The following is a 17803-nucleotide window of genomic DNA, read 5'->3' as shown; positions in this document are numbered from 1 at the left end:
TATTCCATTCAATCTAGAACTTTCTTGACAAAATTTCTTTTTCAAAGAATCTTTGAGATAGATGAAAGGGACCAGGTATAAAACATATGTATACCTGGTCTATCTGATATATATATATATATTCTATGGATGTACATTCATTTAGTTCAATTTGCCAGCTAAGGTATGAAAAACTAGGGGACTTAAGGACAATTATTGAATTCTAAGAGTCTATCTCCAGTGGCAGACAGTTTACAAACAATGCATTAATTTTTTTTGGTTTGGGGTCATAAGTGGTGGTACTCAGAAGTTACCCCTGGCTCTACACTCAGAAATCACTCCTATAGGCTCAGGGTACACTATGCCAGGAATGGAACCAGGGTCCATTCCATGTCGGCTGCATGTGCAAGCAAATACCTTATTGCTGTGTTATCACTATGGCCCCAACAAGCATCAATTTTAACTAAGATTTTTTGAGCAGGTGTAAGTTCACAACAAGATTAATTCACAAATATTCCAAATAGACCCTTACATTCCTCACAGCACAGTTTTCCCTATTATCAAGATCCTTACCAGGATAACCTTTCTAGTAAGGATGAGTCTACCAGATTCTATCATAACCATTAAATATCTAGAGTTCATACTGAGTTCATTTCAGTGATGCACACTGTAGGTCTAAACAAAATACAACATTTATCAACAGAGCATTTGACAAAGCATTTTAATTGCTCTAAAATCTTCTGTGAGGAGCTGGAGAATCAATACAATGAGCAGGACACTTGTCAGGCTTGACTCCCAGTATCCCATATGGTCCCAAAGCACACTAGGGGTGATCCCTGAGTATAGAGTCAGGAGTAAGCCCTGAGAACTGGCAGATATAACCTAAAAATGGAAAAAGATTGAAAAGAAATAAAACATAAAATAAAAACCTCTCTGCTACACCTGATCATCTCTCCTTCCCCACTAACCCTAAAAGTTAGTGATTTTTGAACAAACCTCACAGTTGTGCCCCATCTAGAATATGGTATGTTGGAATCATAAAGTATATGGATTATTTTTACTGGCTATTTTTATCCAATTCATAACTATACCTTTTAAACTATTTTTTTGTTGTTTGGAGGCTGTTTTTTTTTTAATTAACATATAGTTAGTACTGAATAGTGTCAGGCTCTGTGTCAGCTGCTAAAGAAATTGAGATGAATCTGAAATGCTTTCTGCTGTTAGCTTAGTCAATGGCAGACATTTCACTGTGCATTATAATAAACAAAACTGATAGGGCACAGAAACCATAGTGTCATGCCTATTTTAAGACAAAACTCAACTTCTTACATTCTCTACTGCCTCAGTCCTACTGCTGTTTGTGGATGCAGACAGTCAGAAGGATAAATTAGTTGAACATCCACTCGGGTCACATACTTTGTATTCCTCAGAACACAATGTAGACCCAGACATTTTGTCCTTCAAGTCCCTGACACTTACACCTACTTTTAGCATCTCTACATATAGAAAATACAAACAGCTATTTGAGTTATCATATGCCCTGGTATCTACTCTTTCCTGACTAAACATGCAGGAACCCTTTCAAGACTCCCGTATTACTAGTAAATACACCTTTCCAAGCCTTCTATCACTCTGCTTACATCCCTCTGGACTATTCTCAGTGCCAAGTTGGAATAATAGGAATGATATTTTTCGTCGTGCTTACTGGGGCACTCTCTTAAGGATATAAAGCATCAAAAATATGAATTCAATCGAAAATGGTATAGTCCCTACACACTCAAAATGAATTCTTAGGTTTCATTGAAACCTTTGATAAGACTGATAAATCCTCCATGGCTTACACAGAAGGCTATTTTGCTCCATAAACAGTACATTCGTTAATCCCTAAATGCTTTGCCTTTTTTTAACTTTACTATTATGCTAGAAAGGAAAAAATATTTTCTATAATATTCTACTCAAGTTTCACTGGGGCTTTGTTACCAAACTTTATCTAAGCCTACATTGTTCTCAAACCAATCCAATAGATAGGTGATTCCAAAGTATAGTCTACCTAATTAAGTGTGACCCAACATCACAGAGATGTGATACTCACAGATATTTTCCATTTTGAATCTTTAGAAGAAAAAAGTAGGCTGGAAACACAGGGCCTTGGACTGTAACTCAATGATAGAAAGATACAAAAGCATCAAATATGTGACTGAGCACTAGCGATATCTCTGAGTGGAATCCAGATGGCAAAGCTGTGGTTACACAAAGTGCCACAAATGTTCAATCTCTGGCACACCACAGCCAAGTGTTTGTGAGCAGTGTGAGAGTGTGTGATCCATGACCAGCGCTGCAACTTGGTGTGCCAGGACTATATGCCCCTGTGTAGACCCAGACATTGCAACCATAAGGGACGAGAAAAGGACAAGGAAATGGACAACACATTACATAAGAAAAAAAAGAAATGATGAAATTATGAAAGACAACTTGCCCTGTGGTTTATTTTTAGTACTTTTCTTTATGGTCATTGAGATTTATAATTATTACTGTGACAAGATGGTGCCCACTAATCAAAGGAAACAAGATGGGCCACTTCTTAGATTTTTAATATCTTAACTTGAAAGTCTCATTTTAGAGGAGAGTTTGGTAATGACCTATAAATTATTTTCTAACATTTTTTTTAACATGATGCAAAGATCCATTTAACAGATGGAAGGTCTGTGGCATCTAAGAAACAGAACTTCTTCCTCCCCGTCTATACCAAGAGCATCTTTTCTGCTGATGAAAACCTGCCCTCTCAATGATGAAATACAACTTCATCCGTCGAAACACTATCACACAATCCAAAGATTTGAAATGTGACTGGGAATTCCATATTCTGCCTGCACAGTAACTGACAAATATTAGCGTGAACTGCTAAGGCAGTGTGACAACCGCATGCTGAGAGCAAAGTCTCACTAATGTGTTTTGGCATGCAGGGTTGTAATCACACATTTACATATGCAATGACCTATATTTGCATGTCAGATCGCACACTGTCTTGGTTTATTAAGACGGGGCACCTCTGTGCGCTTGGCGGCCTGAGTGGCGAGAGAGGGCCAGAGGGCGGTGTTTTTTGGCAGTTGAGGGATGAACTGCCACCGAGGATTAGGCTGATATGGCCTGAGCATTAGACACTTCATTAGACGTAATCTGTTTAACAGTGGGCAGTGTATGTAAACTTCACAGCCCATTTACGGCACCTTCCCCCCCATGGCCTTTCTTCAAAGGGCAATGTGGGTGAGTGACAGGCTGTCTCATCTGCTCCCGTGTCCTGTCACCCAGTGTAGAAAGGGAGAGCTGACATGGAAAGGGGCATAGCTGCACATCTCTAACTCCCCTTGGGTCTCTGGGCCACATTACAATTTATCTAAGAACAAGGTATCCTTTAAAAGATACCCAAGATAGGTAATGGATGCAATGCCCTCCTCCATGGTGGTCAACTGGTCAACCACACTCTACAACAGGAAGCGCTGGAGCTCATACTTTCAACCAAAGTATCAATAAAAGGTATCATCTAATGACTATCCACTCAAGCAAAAGACTCTTAGGAAAGAACTCTTTAGACTTTTCTTTTTTAATGATATAAAACTCTTTGTATTTTTTAGGGGTCACTTGAATTTTAGAGGAGGAATAAAAAACTCATTAAAATGAGGATTCAGATCAGCATAAAATATAAGCCAAAGGAAAAGAAAATACCACTAAAATGGGATTAAATTAAATTAAAGGGATCTTGGTCTCCCTGATTCCCTTAATGATCAATGATCAGTTGCCTGCGTTATTTTGAATTTTTTGAGCAATATAGAAAGGCTTTTAGGTTTGAGAAAAGTCACTGAAAGAACCCCAAGTATTATGAAAATAATAAATTACCCTGCTATAAAAATGATGCCTAGATTCTCATGCAAAAGGTCGGTGGTTCAAATCCTGGCATCCAATATGGTCCCCTGAGCCTGCCAGGAGCGATTTCTGAGCATAAAGCCAGAAGAAACCTCTGAGCACTGCTGGGTGTGACCCAAAAAACAAAAACAAACAAAAAAAATGATGCCTAACCTAGGCAAGTGGCACTCAAAGTCCCATTCCCAGCCAACTTCATCCAGCACAGGCTGTAGTCACCAGTCACACTCATTTGTGTCCTGAGTGCACCAGGAGCTTTAACTTCTCTGTGCAAGGCATTTGCTTCTCCCCATATTATCAGAATAACTCCACTTCTTATCCCCCCAAATATTATAATGTATCTTTGAGATGTGCTGGCAAAGTCTGCATCTCAGTTCCTAGGCAGTTTTATTGCTTCTCCTTTCCCATGGCCAAGGACAGCAATTATTCAACTAAAACCAGTTGTGACCACCCAGGCACTGAGAAGAGTTCTCAATCACACTGGATTTTAATTATTTGTTTAGACATACATGTTTCTTTCTTCATAGGAAGTTTCTCAAAAGCAGATATCATGCTCAATTCTTTGTATTCAGATACCGTGTAGGTAGTCTGACATGAAGTAAAAAATATTTACTAAGTAAATGTCATTGAAAGAACCTAATGAATATAAAAAAGCTTTAAATTCATCATGAATGACTACAACTGCAGAGAAGCTCTAGGCAGAACCTGAAAAAGAAGAATAGTGTAATGGGAAAACCTTGAGACCTACAAAGAAGACAAGTGCCCTGGCCACTACAAACATCTTCCCAAAAAAGGAACCAATTCCCTTCAAGCATACAATAATAAAGATTCTAGTAATAAGCCAACATGGGAAGCAATAGCCACTGCTTCAAACCAGTTTTGTTCCCAAGTTGATCCTGGAATGGTGTGACAAAAAGAATCCTGAGGAAAGACACCGGTTCTTAAGTTAGTTAGAAAGGCCTAGGCTCAGACCCCCATTCTGATACCCAGAATATTGGCAAGTCACACTCTTTCTCTCAAATGAGAGTAAGCCTTCCCAAGAATTGTGTTTCATTGTGAAACTAAAGCTATCAGGACACAGCCTAGCACACTGCAAGTGCTCTGTGAGAACTTCTTCCTGAAGAAGGAGCAGCAATCAAGTTCCACCAACTCACTTTCCCAACAGGACACTTGGCTTTGCAGAGCTTCCTTTGTATATTTGAGTTTCTAAGACTTAACTACTTTGAATAAATTTAATGAATTTTAAAGAATTACTTGAAATTCCTTAAAAAGCATTTCCTTTTGGGTCAGGCCCTTTTTCTCTAGACCACAGCTGCAGTCTCTTTGTTGCTCAATTTTTTTTTTTTTTTACATCTATGGCATGTATATTGGACTTTTGAGTATTTTTAACTCATCTTTTCTGAAGAATTTCTGCTGGGATTCCCAATGTAGCATGTGGATTTAGCTCTGATTCAAGAAGAATGTCTCCCTTGCCCTTGGATACCAGGTTACCTGAGTGGCACACTGAGTATCAATTTTGATATTTTTCTGTCCAAATTTCATTTAATAATTATTTGGGGAAGGAAGAAATATTATATTATTGCATCTTAGTCATAGTAAGGATATCTGGTTGGAATTTATCTCAAATAAAATTTTAAAATTGCATGCATGGGGCAATTGAAGGTTAACTGAAAATTAAACTTTTAATGGTAAATTATAAAAATCAAAAATATGCCAAAATATAATGCTACATATCTGAAATGCATAAAATATTATAAACCAAAACTTCTTGAAGCAAATTTCATTTTTGCTCACACATTTTTTTTGGTAATCAAATATTTTTAAATTTAAAAAAAAACACAAGCAAACTAAGTAACTGGTTCAAATAAAACTACATGCCCTTTGTGGATAAATAAAACTAAGAAACAGTATAAACAATATATATAATATCTTATAAAATTACAAATAAAGAATATCTACCTTCTCTCATTACTTTCAAAAGATTTATTTTTGAAAGAAATCACCACATATAGCTACTAAACATGAACAATGTAAGCTTGCATTCATTTTATTTTTATTTTATTTTATTTTGGGGGCTTTTGGGGGGGCACACCCAGTGACATTCAGAGGTTACTCCTGGCTCTGTGCTCAGAAATCGCTCCTGGCTTGGGGGACAATAGGGGATGCTGGGAGATTGAACCGTGGTCTGTCCTGGGTCAGCTGTGTTCACGGCAAGCGTCCTACTGCTGCGCCCTCAATCCAGCCCCTCATTTTATTTTTTATCGCCTTTTCCCTTTTTCCGTCTCTTGTTTGTTACAATGGCTGAGAGTTGTTCATTAGGTTGGTGTACTTTCACACTTTAATTCTTGAATGTGTGTGTAAGAGACTCTAGGGGGCAAAGGGTTGCCTCATATGCAGCCTATATATATATATATATATATATATTTTTTTTTTATATCAAGCTGAATGGCAGGTGCCTTGACCTCTGAGGAACATCCCAAGGCCATTAATCTTATTTCTTTTTTTTAAAATCTTATTTCTTAATTATTAACTATAAAGAACTTGGAAACAGTGTTTGCTGCTTATCTGTACTACACTTAGCCTTTCTGAGTTGTCTTACAGGCTGTATTATAAAAAGCACTCTATAATCACAGAAACACAAAAATAATACACAGACAACCCAGGATGGACCCTGGTTTGATCCCCGGTATCCCATTTGATTCTCCCCACACCCCAGCCTGCCAGGAGCAATTTCTAGGTGTTGCCAGGTATGGCTCAAAAAACAAAATAATAATGATAAAAGTAATAATAATAATAATAATAATAATAATAATAATAATAATATAGCTTCACATACTACTTTAATATTCTACATTCTTATTAATGAAGCTTGTGCTGATCTAAATGCACTCTAATGCACATGACTAAGTAATTGCTAAGTAATTTGTTGTTTTCTGTTGATTTTTTGCTTGCTTGTTTGTTTGGGCCACACGGTGTTGATTAGAGGTCACTCCTGGTTTTGGTATCAAAAATCACCCCTGGCAAGCTCGGGGACCATATGGGATGTCAGGAATCAAACCCAGGAATCAAACCCAGGTCCATCATGGGTTGGCCACTTCCAAGGCAAACACCCTACCACTGTGATATTGATCTGGTTCCATTGCTAAGTAATTCTAATTCACATCTATATATCAGTCTGTGTTGACTCTTCCTTCACCTAAGTACTCTTCATTTAAAATTAAATTCATCTGGCTGTGACACTGGTTCTTCGTTTCACAGGTGACAAGTTTTTGACAATTAATAACTGCCTCAAATTAATTCAATTTTCTTAAAAATTTTAAGGCAAGGGCATTTAACAAATAATAAGATAATTCAGAATAACATGATAATAATTATCTCTTGGGAAATGAGAAGAGTCATAGGATCGACTAGGACATGTCAGAGAGGAAATTATGTCCTAAATACCTAGAGGTATTGTTATCAATTTTGAAATTACAAAACAACATTTTTATATTTAATATTATGATATTCAATATTATGTTAAATATAATATTTAATATAACATTAAATATTATAATATTTAATAAGGTTTTCATGCTATGTTAACTCATCTGTTGCTGGTAATTTATCATATTAGCAACAATAAAAACTAGAAATATACACTATTAATATTTATATCTCTACAATTTAAGTATGACAAAATATCAAAATATCTTTCAAATTTATTTAATAATAAAACTCGTGCTATGGTCTTGAAATAAATATTTATTCCTAAGCTGCAAACCAGAACATCCTTCCCAACAATATCCAACAAAGCTCGTTTATTATTTTCTACAAACCTCACTGGTAACAACAAAACCCCAAATATGCCAACAAAACCTAAATAATCATGCCTCCTTCCATTAAAAAACAATCTCCCCATTTCTTGAACTATTAAATCAACTTTGTGGCTCTGGTGAAGGGAAGTAAGGACTCTGAAGGTGCCTGTGATATGAAATGATACAGGCAATATACCATTTCTAAGAGTACTGGAAATCACCATAACCCAGTAAAGACTTCACTTTGAAAATTAACCTGAAGTAACGTAAGTGCTACAGATCATATCAGTATGAACAGCTGATCTCAGCCTTTTCACACAAGCAGAAATTCACTGTACCCCCAAAAAATGAGTATGCAAGTATAATCAATTATCTCATTAACATTTAAAAGACCCTGGTATTTCACCACTTAACCGTCATTATTATATTCTCTCGCATAATTACTATATTCAAATTATATAACCAAAATACTAATTATATCTACCAGTTTATAACAAACAAAATAATTCACTAATGACAGGCACTATCATCCTCCCCTTACTTTCCCCTGAGCACCACCTGATAAAATTAAATACGAGGAGATGTAACCTCTCAGTTGAAGAAACAGAGACAGGAAACAGAAAAAGATATTTTTAAACTTTATTCCACAAACATTCTACTCTCCAGGGGAGAGTTCTGAAATACATAATGGAAAAAAAAGGAAAGAAAAGCAAAGGAAAAAAGTGAATAAATAATCATTCCCCAACATTTATTCTTCACATTTAAGTACTATGCAGGAAAATAAAATAGAGAGGTAGACTAGAAAATGAGCAGATGGTTATTTTAAATGGGATAATTTAGGGATGAACCTTGCTAAGGTAGTGAGATGAAATTATCGGTTATCAGAAGGAAAGAAAAGAATAGTCACAGCAGAAAAACCATTTGAAAATAAACGACTTACAGGAAAATGTGTTAAAGAAACAGATTCTGTTGCAAAATTGTAGAGAATGAGGCAGGAGTTGTGGGGGCAGCAGTAAGGAATGAGACTGAAGATGTAAGCAGTAACAAAAATTCACAACGTGCTTGATACTTTATGATCGAAAAAGTATGGGATTTGGGTTTTAAGTAGAGGAGAATCAATGCCCATTTTACAAAGATAGCACATGAAGTTGCATGGAGCAAAAAATCAGAAAGAAGAATGACTGGAAAGTGGAAGCAGGGTGACTAAATAGAAGTGATGAAATGGACCTGAGAGTCACAAGCTATAAGGTCAGCAGGTAAGAACTGAAGACACCATCTTGCAAGTGGAGTCTAAAGAATTCTGCTGAAAAGTAGAAGATGTGTGAAAAGCCAAGAAAAAGGATTAATTCACAGGTTTTTGGGCTTGAGAACTTGAAATGATTTTTTGGGAGAACAAGGCTAATAAAGCAACATTTGAACAGAATATAGGTAATAAAAATGTATGAGAGGAATTAGTATGATGCAGACATAAGCAATGGAAAGAGATCTGTGGGTCTAGGCAGTGGTTAGATAAATTTTGCCCTTCTGTTATCCAACCAAAGCCTAACTTGACCCCCAGATTTCTCTTTCAATTGCTTATGTCCGATTTTTGTTTAATTTTTATTTTGGCCAAAGTGGATTACAAATCTTTCACAGTAATTTTTTAGGTACATAGTGACACTGAATCAGGATCATTCCCACCACAAATGTTGTCCTCCCTCCACACCAGTTCCCAGCATGCATCCCATATCCCCCTCCTTTACCACTCGGCTTGCTAGTATAAGTGGTCCCCTCTGTGTCTAGCATGTTGTAGACTGGGTGTCAATTCTGTTGTCGTTGACTTTGGATTTGGTGTTTAAGTCTGATCATTTTTTATTTCTACTTAATGTTCATATGACTGTCTGGTCTTGGTACCCTCCATTATTTACTGGAAAGGGGGCTGTAGGCAAAGAAGTTTGGGAACCTCTACTATAAGTAAAGAAAAGAATGAATAAATTAACAAGGTAAAGGTGATCACTTGTACAGTGGGGACCATGTCAGCAAAGGATAAGTGGAGGGAAGTAGGGTTATAAACATAACTTTGCCTGGAAAAGAAGTAGAGTATTTCACAGAAGACTTGGAGAAGAGAATGGGACATGCTAATAGGAAACTACTGAAAGGTTGCAAACAAACTAGATGTGGCTGAAATTGTGTGTGTGTGTGTGTGTGTGTGTGTGTGTGTGTGTGTGTGTGTGTGTTTGGGAGGGGATGTATTGGAGATAACTCAGGTGGTCATGAGCAAGGTGAGCACATTAATCCCTGTACTATCAGTCACTCCAGCCCCTGAATTTATTCTGGCAGGGATGAGAGGTATCAAAATCAGGGCCTCACATAAGTCAAGTGCTCTCCCATCAAACTGCATCCCTAAGCCCTGGTATACCCAGTATACTTCTGTGCTGAAAACAGAAGAAAATGTAAGAGGGAAAGTGAAGGGACCAGCTGGGAAGGGAAAAGGTAAATTCTTTCCTATTTTTCTATTGCCGTCTTTCATACAGTTCCTATTCCTTTAATTAAATGTATTGCTTTGTAAAGAAGTGTCCTAATGTGGTAAGAGTCTGTAATATAAAATTCTAGGTAAAACATATTTAAAGTATCTTTTAGGCTTTAGTGAGAGAAATTAAAAAATAAATAAAGGAGAAGGTAAAGAAATGAAGGGAAAAGATGAAGGGGATGAGAGGAAGTTGCTAAAGCAAAATTCCCCCCAAGATCAAGAGAATGACATTATGAAAAATAAAATATAAATACTTAAAATTCACATCCTAAGCTTTCATAAGGAGGAATGTGTGCATGACTGAAAATGAGACCACATATTACACATTATGGAGTTAGTACAGTCATCTCAGAACAAGACAAGATATGCCAAGATGCACCACTCATCATTCTAGCATAAATGGGGGTTTAAGAATTAGAAAGCTGACATGAGTTTCCTGTTTGTGTCCAGACTTTCATTAGCATCATAAAAGTGGAAGAATTCACTCAGCTAACCATATGCTGCTATCTTATCACCCCCTGGTATTCAGGCCAATGTGTGTGGCCCTAGGTTCTGACTGGGGTGGGGATAGTGGGGTGAGGTGGAACACACCATTTGTAAAGGGCCACATGTTGTAAACCTCTTAGGCTTCTCTTTCTCAAGCCTAAGTTTCCACTGACACTACCGCGAGATACCTGGCCATACCAGGTAAGCTATCTGAAAAGGACTAGAGGGAGCAGTAGGAAAGTACCCTGGACTTAAGCCAACCCTCTTACAGATCATCAGAAATTACTACCTCCTTATCCCCTTACTATATAAACTGTCTTGTGACCTTGGCGGAAGTTGTCTCCTTTGGGAGAAGGCTCTGGCTAACCAGTTTGGGGCTTGAGACTAATGGAAAAAAAAAAAAAAAAAAAAAGACTTTCATTGCTTTATTTTAATTGTGCAGTCTCGTCCTTCGACTCAAGATGCTAACAAATTGTATGGAACAAAACAAAAAAAGATTGTCAACCCAATCAGAGGCTGTCCCTTCCCAGCACTGGGAAATAAGGCAACTGAGAGCAGGAGTATTTTTCAAAGACTTAATAAGTAATACAGCCCAGAAGCCTGAGACTGGCCTTCACTACCTCAAGCCATCAGTCTGTATGCATATAGGGGAAAGTAAACCTTTCCCTGCTCCTCCCACACACATCCCCCAGCAAATCGGGGATAACATCTGCTTCTTTTCAACAGAGAAGGGGTCCTTCAAGAGAAGAGTTGCAGCAGAAGGAAGAAGGGAAGGGGCAGTGTGACCGAATTTTATAGCCCAGCACTATCTACTACTGGCTTCAGCCAATAGGAGGTGCCTAGCTCACAGGGGCAAAACGAGAAAGTTGGGAGTAGGGAAAGGCAGGGGAAGGGGCTTGCCTTTCTAAACTTAGAGATGTTCAAAACTGTGAATTCTAAAACCTTAATATAATCATTCACTTAATTTTTCAGAGGTGCTTCTTTATCAGTCTTGGCTAGAAACTGTACTAAGAAGCAACTGTGCATGAAAACAGGCACCAAGAGTCTGTCTGAAATACTGGCAGTTGCTTGAAGTATTGATGGTTTATTATCACACAAAATGTAAGTGGTAGATTTAAAACAAAAACAACCATCATCTGAATCAAAACTAAGAAACTAGCCTTACCTTAATATAAAACCTCTTTAGAATAAAGGGATTTCAGACAGCTTCTAGAGCTGTGTACCACAAGGCAACAAGATAAGATAGAGTTCTCTGCTTGAAAGAAGGGAGAGGGGAAGAGAGAGTGGAGTAGGGGAGGGGAGGGGGGAAGAGGAGGGAGAGGAGAAGAGAGCCCCACTGTGAAATAAACTTAGCAAACACTATACTGCTATCAATTCCCTACATAAAAATTCACAGACCAGTTCCCCAAACCTGTCTGACTAGAGATCTTATTGAAAACATCTTTATCAGTTCTTCAAACAACTACCTCAGCAAAGAGGTGAAAAGGGTAGCAGAGTACACTTCAGACATATTGGAGAATGCCTCAAACAGCAGAAAGTCATTAGTAATAACAGTTCTGGCTATTTGCTATTTTAATACATATAACAATCTATTAATTTCAGGTGTACAATGCAATGTGACAACTGAATATATACTATAAAGAATCATGACAATAAGCCTAGTTACTATGTGTCCCCATAAACAGATACCCGAATAATGGGAGGACAGGTGTTTTCCATTGTGAAGGTGTCATTCAATACTGACCTTTCTGGCAAGTCAACATAACATATGTGGGAGGCTATATAACACAATTCAATAGCATGTGTGCAGTTTTTACTGAAACATTCACTCTAGGTTACAAAATCAAGCAACTGTATTAACAATAGAAAAAATGCTCTACAATCAGAAAGATTAGGAAAGTGACAACAGTGGAAGGAATCAGAAGATGACAAGCCATCCACCACCCAAAGCAGAGGTGCAACCCCTCATCTTTTTGTCCACCCTTAAACCCCCAAAGCCAATAGGCCATCCACTGTCAAAAGCTAAAGCTGCCCTTATATTTTATTTCCTATTTCAAATTAAGAACTAAATATTCTCCACACATTTTTAAAATGTTAACTAAATCTGGCATGCTAAAAAAAATTAAGTACCCTTCTGGGCATGTTGTTTCCTAAGGCATCTCTAAGCAAACTATTTCTCCCTTGCCCACTCTCTCTGTAGATCTGCTGATGTGATGCCCACTTTTATAAAAGCACATTTACCGGTGGCTGGAACTGTGGAACAGGTGGGCCTTGCATTCCTTGGGATTGTTCATCCATTGTCCAAAGAAACAGGGACTGTAGAGCTCTGCAAAAATGTAGAATTGAGATTATAATAATAAGGTCAAAATTACCAGATTTCTGTTGCTCATCATATGCTTGATGTTTGCATTTAAACATTAGACATTTACCTAAGGCTTCTAAAACCTTGCATCAAAGACAGCAGGTAACCCTTATGGTTCTGCTCTGCTAACTGCAAGCTCTGGTAGTAACACAAGTACTTACATCCCAATCCATTCCATTTTACAAAGCAATATATTTCTATATAATTTCTGGGATTTCAGGGACAGTTGGCCTCCTATGTACCCAATCCAAGTTTGCTCCCTAGAAACACATGGCCTTGAGAGCACCAACAGGTGTGGACCCCGTGGTTCCCAGGTATGCCATAGAGGTCCCCAAGCATCATCTACCAGGTGAGGTCCTAATGCCTCTACAATCTCTGGGGTAACTGCCAGCCATTTGGCCAACAGTTATTGACAGAGCCCCCTGAGCACTGCTCGGGGCCACCCACTTCCAACCCAAAAAGAGAATTTTATTTCACAACATAAAACTGTCTCTTCTGGAGATGAAGAGGCTTCCCTCAAGCCAATCTGCGACAAGGAGATAATTATAGTTTCCTATAGTCATGCTCAAATTTTCCATCTCTAAACTGTATTCAACATCATATTATAAAAATGCTGACATTTTTGTCCTCGGTATCCATTAATGCTTAAAATAAAATTTAATCTAAAGTCCAGGTTTCATGCTTAATCTTTCATGATACTTTGCTTGTAAATACTCATGAATTCCATAAATATAGGCTGAAAACCAATTATATGCCACATGCAACACAAAACTCAAGAAAGGAACTAAAAATGAGATACTCACTGGCCTTCCTCTGCACTTTTTAATGAGCCAAGGGTGTATAGATTCTTTATAGGTATTTAACTAGTGTCCTGTAGGTTAAAAATCTAAGGTCCATTTAGTGGGAATTAACAAAAATAGAAATGCATTTCCATTGGCTTTTATGTGGTGCTAATCTTTATTATTGGAGTGCTCACTGGATATTTCATTCAACACTTCTTTTTGTACTGTTGTGATGTTTCACCTTCTTTTTCCCCTTCATCTCTCAAACCTAGGATGAGAGCCTCTAGAAGGACTCCGCCCATTTTCGGCGTATTTGATTTTTTTCCCCAGTTTATTACTTTTCTCTTCTTCAAACAAAACCACATAACTTGAACTATCTAGTCCCACCTCCCAATTAGAGGGGAAAATAAGGGAGGTACCAAGACCAAACAGGTGTAAGACCACTAAGTAGTAAGCTAGGCACAGAGGGGACCACTCATTCTAACAGCCCCGAGGGTGAGGGAGGAGGATATGGAGGTAGGACGGGAACGAAAGTGGAGGAAAGACAATTCGGTGATATTAGGGAATTCCCCTGATTTTATGTTAATATGTACCTAAAATATTGTCAATGATATGTAAGCCACTATGATTAAAATAAAAATATTTTTAAAAAAACTGTCTCTAAAATGTGATCCAAAAGTTGGAGGAATAGTTCAGGGACTGATGCTTCCCTGCTTGCACCTGACCCTTGTTCCATCCCCAGCCCCACTTCTGATGCCCTGAGCACCATCAAAAGAGATCACTGGACACAGCTAGAAAGTAAACTCTGAGCACAGTTAGTATGACTCATCCCATTCGCTCCAAAAAATCTTACAGACACTCTTCCAAGTCATCCCATCCAATATCATGGTTTTGAATACAAATTGACATAACCACACTTACAAAACTCAGCTTGATGATCAATTATAAAATATATCAAAATGAGAAGAAAATATTACATTTGTATATATTTATAAAAAATAACTTGATACATTTTATGATTGTGATCTTTGTCAAAGAAGATGAAAATAGGGGCTGAAGCAATAGTGCAGTGTTAGAGCATTGGCCTTGTACACGGCTAACCCAGGACGAACCTGAGTTCGATCCCCAGAGTCCCATATGGGTCCCCAAGCCAGGAGCGATTTCTGAGCACATAGCCAAGAGTAACCCTTGAACATCACCGTGTGTGGTCCCAAAAAACAAGAAACAAAAAACAAAAAAGAAAATATTTTAAAATGCATTAGCATAAAATTTATTATACTAATGAAATTAATTTCTATTAAAAATTTAAAAACAATATACTAAAATAAATTTTATACTAATAAAAATGCATATTAGTAACAAAATTGAAAAATGTGTCTTAGTATAAAATCATGCTCATTAACAAAAGAAAAATATTTTCCAGAGTCCACAAAAAATATACTAAAGATATAAAGACTTACGTTTTTTACCAGCTTCTAAGTTAAAGCTTAAAGTAGTCAGTGATGACATAACGAGGGTGTTAGAGGGCTATGGGCATTTTTAGATATAATAACTTTGTGCATCAATACTATAAGGTCAAATACTATTTATAATCTTATTACCTAAATTATCATTTTAAATAAGTTTAATTTTAGAAATTTTATTTAAAATAAAATAAGTATTTTAGAAATAAGAGTCTAATAAAAGAGAAATTTTAGAAATAAGAAAGAGACTCCAGTCAACCTACCAGCAGAGCTTTCAGCCCTGAACCCCAGAGCAAGGTCCATAACCTAGGACATCTCTGAGGACTGGGCAAGGTCCTAGCTGCAGCCTATGTCACTCTGTGTGTATGGCACTGGATTAACTAACAGTGGTGTTGGTAGTCAGGCAGGAGGATCCTTTAGTATTAATTCAAGAAGTTAAGAAACAAAGATGTGATCTGGAAACGAATTCCTGCAGCCAGCCCATACTCTAGAATGAAGTTGGATCCAGTCAGAAGACTCCACAAAAACAAAAGTCCTCAACATTCTAAGAGAAAAAACCAAGGTGATGAGGAAGAAAGTCCATCAGTATGATGAGGAGGAAAGACCACCAATCATAAAAATATAAATTAATGATAGAGACCTTGGAGATATCCTAGCAATGGTCTCTCACCTATAAATATGGCCTCAACTGGAAGTAGTCTGGATAAGGCCTAGAAAGTTAACTTTGCAAAACCAAGACCTACATGCTTCACCCTAACCTTATGACCAAGCTCTGAATGTGTAGTTTCTTTCTTTTACCAGGTTCTTTCCCTTCTTTGGAGAATCCCACATCTCTCTCATATAGGTGCAACTTTTTCCTCACTCTTTTTTAATAGTTTCTTTACTTAAAAAAAAAAGCTTTATATTTATTGATTGATTGATTTTTTGACATCTTTATTTTGGTGTAGATATTGAAGTTGATGCCTCCAATTTTATTTTATTATATTTTTTATTTTTTTTTATTTTATTATTTTTTTATTTTATTTTCTCTTTCTCTTTCTCTTTCTTTTTGCACTCCAGCATGATTTGATTTCAGAACCGAGACTACTGTGTGGTGCTTTATTGCTGTAGTGCTCACTGGATATTTAATTTGATATTTCTTTCTGTATTGTTGCGGGGTTTCATTACCTTTTTCATGTCCTCAAACTAAAGTGGAAAGCCTCTAGAAGAACTCCGCCAACTTTCAGCTTATTTGATTTTTTTTTCTTATTTTTTACCCCATTCTATTGCTTTTCTTTCTTCAAACAAAACCATGTAACTTGATCTAGCTCCGCCTCTCAAATAGAGGGGGAAACAAGGGAGGGTACCAGGACCAAACAGATATATGATCACTAATAGTAAGCTAGACAAAGAGGGGACCACCTACTTTAGCAGCCCAGGAGGTGATGGTGGGGGATATGGGTTGCTGGAAGGGAATGGGGATAGGGGAGGACAAATTTTGTCATGAGTATTCCCCTGATTCAATGTTAATATGTACCTAAAATACTACTGTGAAAGATATGTAAGCCAATATGATCAAAATAAAAATTAAAAAAAATACTTTAAAGAAAGTGTCTGATTAATAAAACACATGATAGAATCTACTTACTAAAAAAGAATCTATTTTCAAACATACAGTTTGATAATCTCATCATGCTGCCTAATTCTCTCTGATTCCTACAATCCTATACGACCTTTAACTATGCATATACCAAACTGATGAGAGATTTCAGATCAAGTTCACGAAGCTTTTATTTTAATTTGTTTTTTACCATTCTTAAATGTATTTATACTATAAATAACGTTCTGATCTTCAAACACCACAATTATTCATAAAATACCAAACTCCTTTCAGTTTTATGCAGCAATGAAATGTATTATGAGTGAATGTTACTAAGATATATTTCACCAAAGAATAATATAGGAATGAGGATTACACTGTTGTCCAAAAGAAACTGACTAAATATATATTTATAGGTGACACCTCAATAAAATGCAAAAAATACAGACATTTCAGAGTGACCTAGCATTGACAGAACCAATTTTGTTTTTTTGGCCCCAAAGCCACCATTCAACAGGAATAATCATGACCTCACCCTCTTGCCTCAATTTAAAAGACTGAGTCATCCAGTAGTTCCCATAATCTAGCAAGTGACATTTTCATATCAGATATCACAATGAAAATTTTGTGACATTGCCATATCAGATAGTACCAAGGAAATTATATAGAAGCAATTAACATACACAATTCATACCTGCACTGCTGAGTTATTATTGGTAAATTTTAAAAGGCTACAAAAAGATGGCACTATGAAGTAGACAACAAATGTGTCTAACATATCAAGATCTCAACATTAAATTAAAAATAGTAAGCTAACAGAGCACCCAATCTTGGAAAAAGGCCATTTTCCACAAAGAAGTGTGAAGTTTGATTCCACAATTGGTGCTGGGAAAGAACAAGCATAACGTAAATACTTTATTTAGAGAAA

The 17803-nt window shown here is 37.0% G+C and overlaps 1 protein-coding gene across 2 annotated transcripts in view; it reads right to left on the bottom strand.

Moving 5' to 3' along the window:
• The window catches only part of NEK7 (NIMA related kinase 7), a 129671-nt gene that overhangs the window by 72953 nt on the left and 38915 nt on the right, over nt 1-17803 (bottom strand). For both annotated transcript variants that reach the window (XM_049769737.1, XM_049769738.1), the window contains exon 2: nt 12931-13015. In XM_049769737.1, coding sequence (XP_049625694.1) covers nt 12931-12987 — 57 coding nt within the window. In that variant the 5' untranslated portion in view covers nt 12988-13015. The remainder of the gene's footprint in view (nt 1-12930; nt 13016-17803) is intronic.

Source organism: Suncus etruscus, chromosome 3 (assembly GCF_024139225.1).
Source record: "Suncus etruscus isolate mSunEtr1 chromosome 3, mSunEtr1.pri.cur, whole genome shotgun sequence".
NCBI lineage: Eukaryota > Metazoa > Chordata > Mammalia > Eulipotyphla > Soricidae > Suncus > Suncus etruscus.
This window is presented reverse-complemented; position numbering and strand designations above follow the sequence as displayed.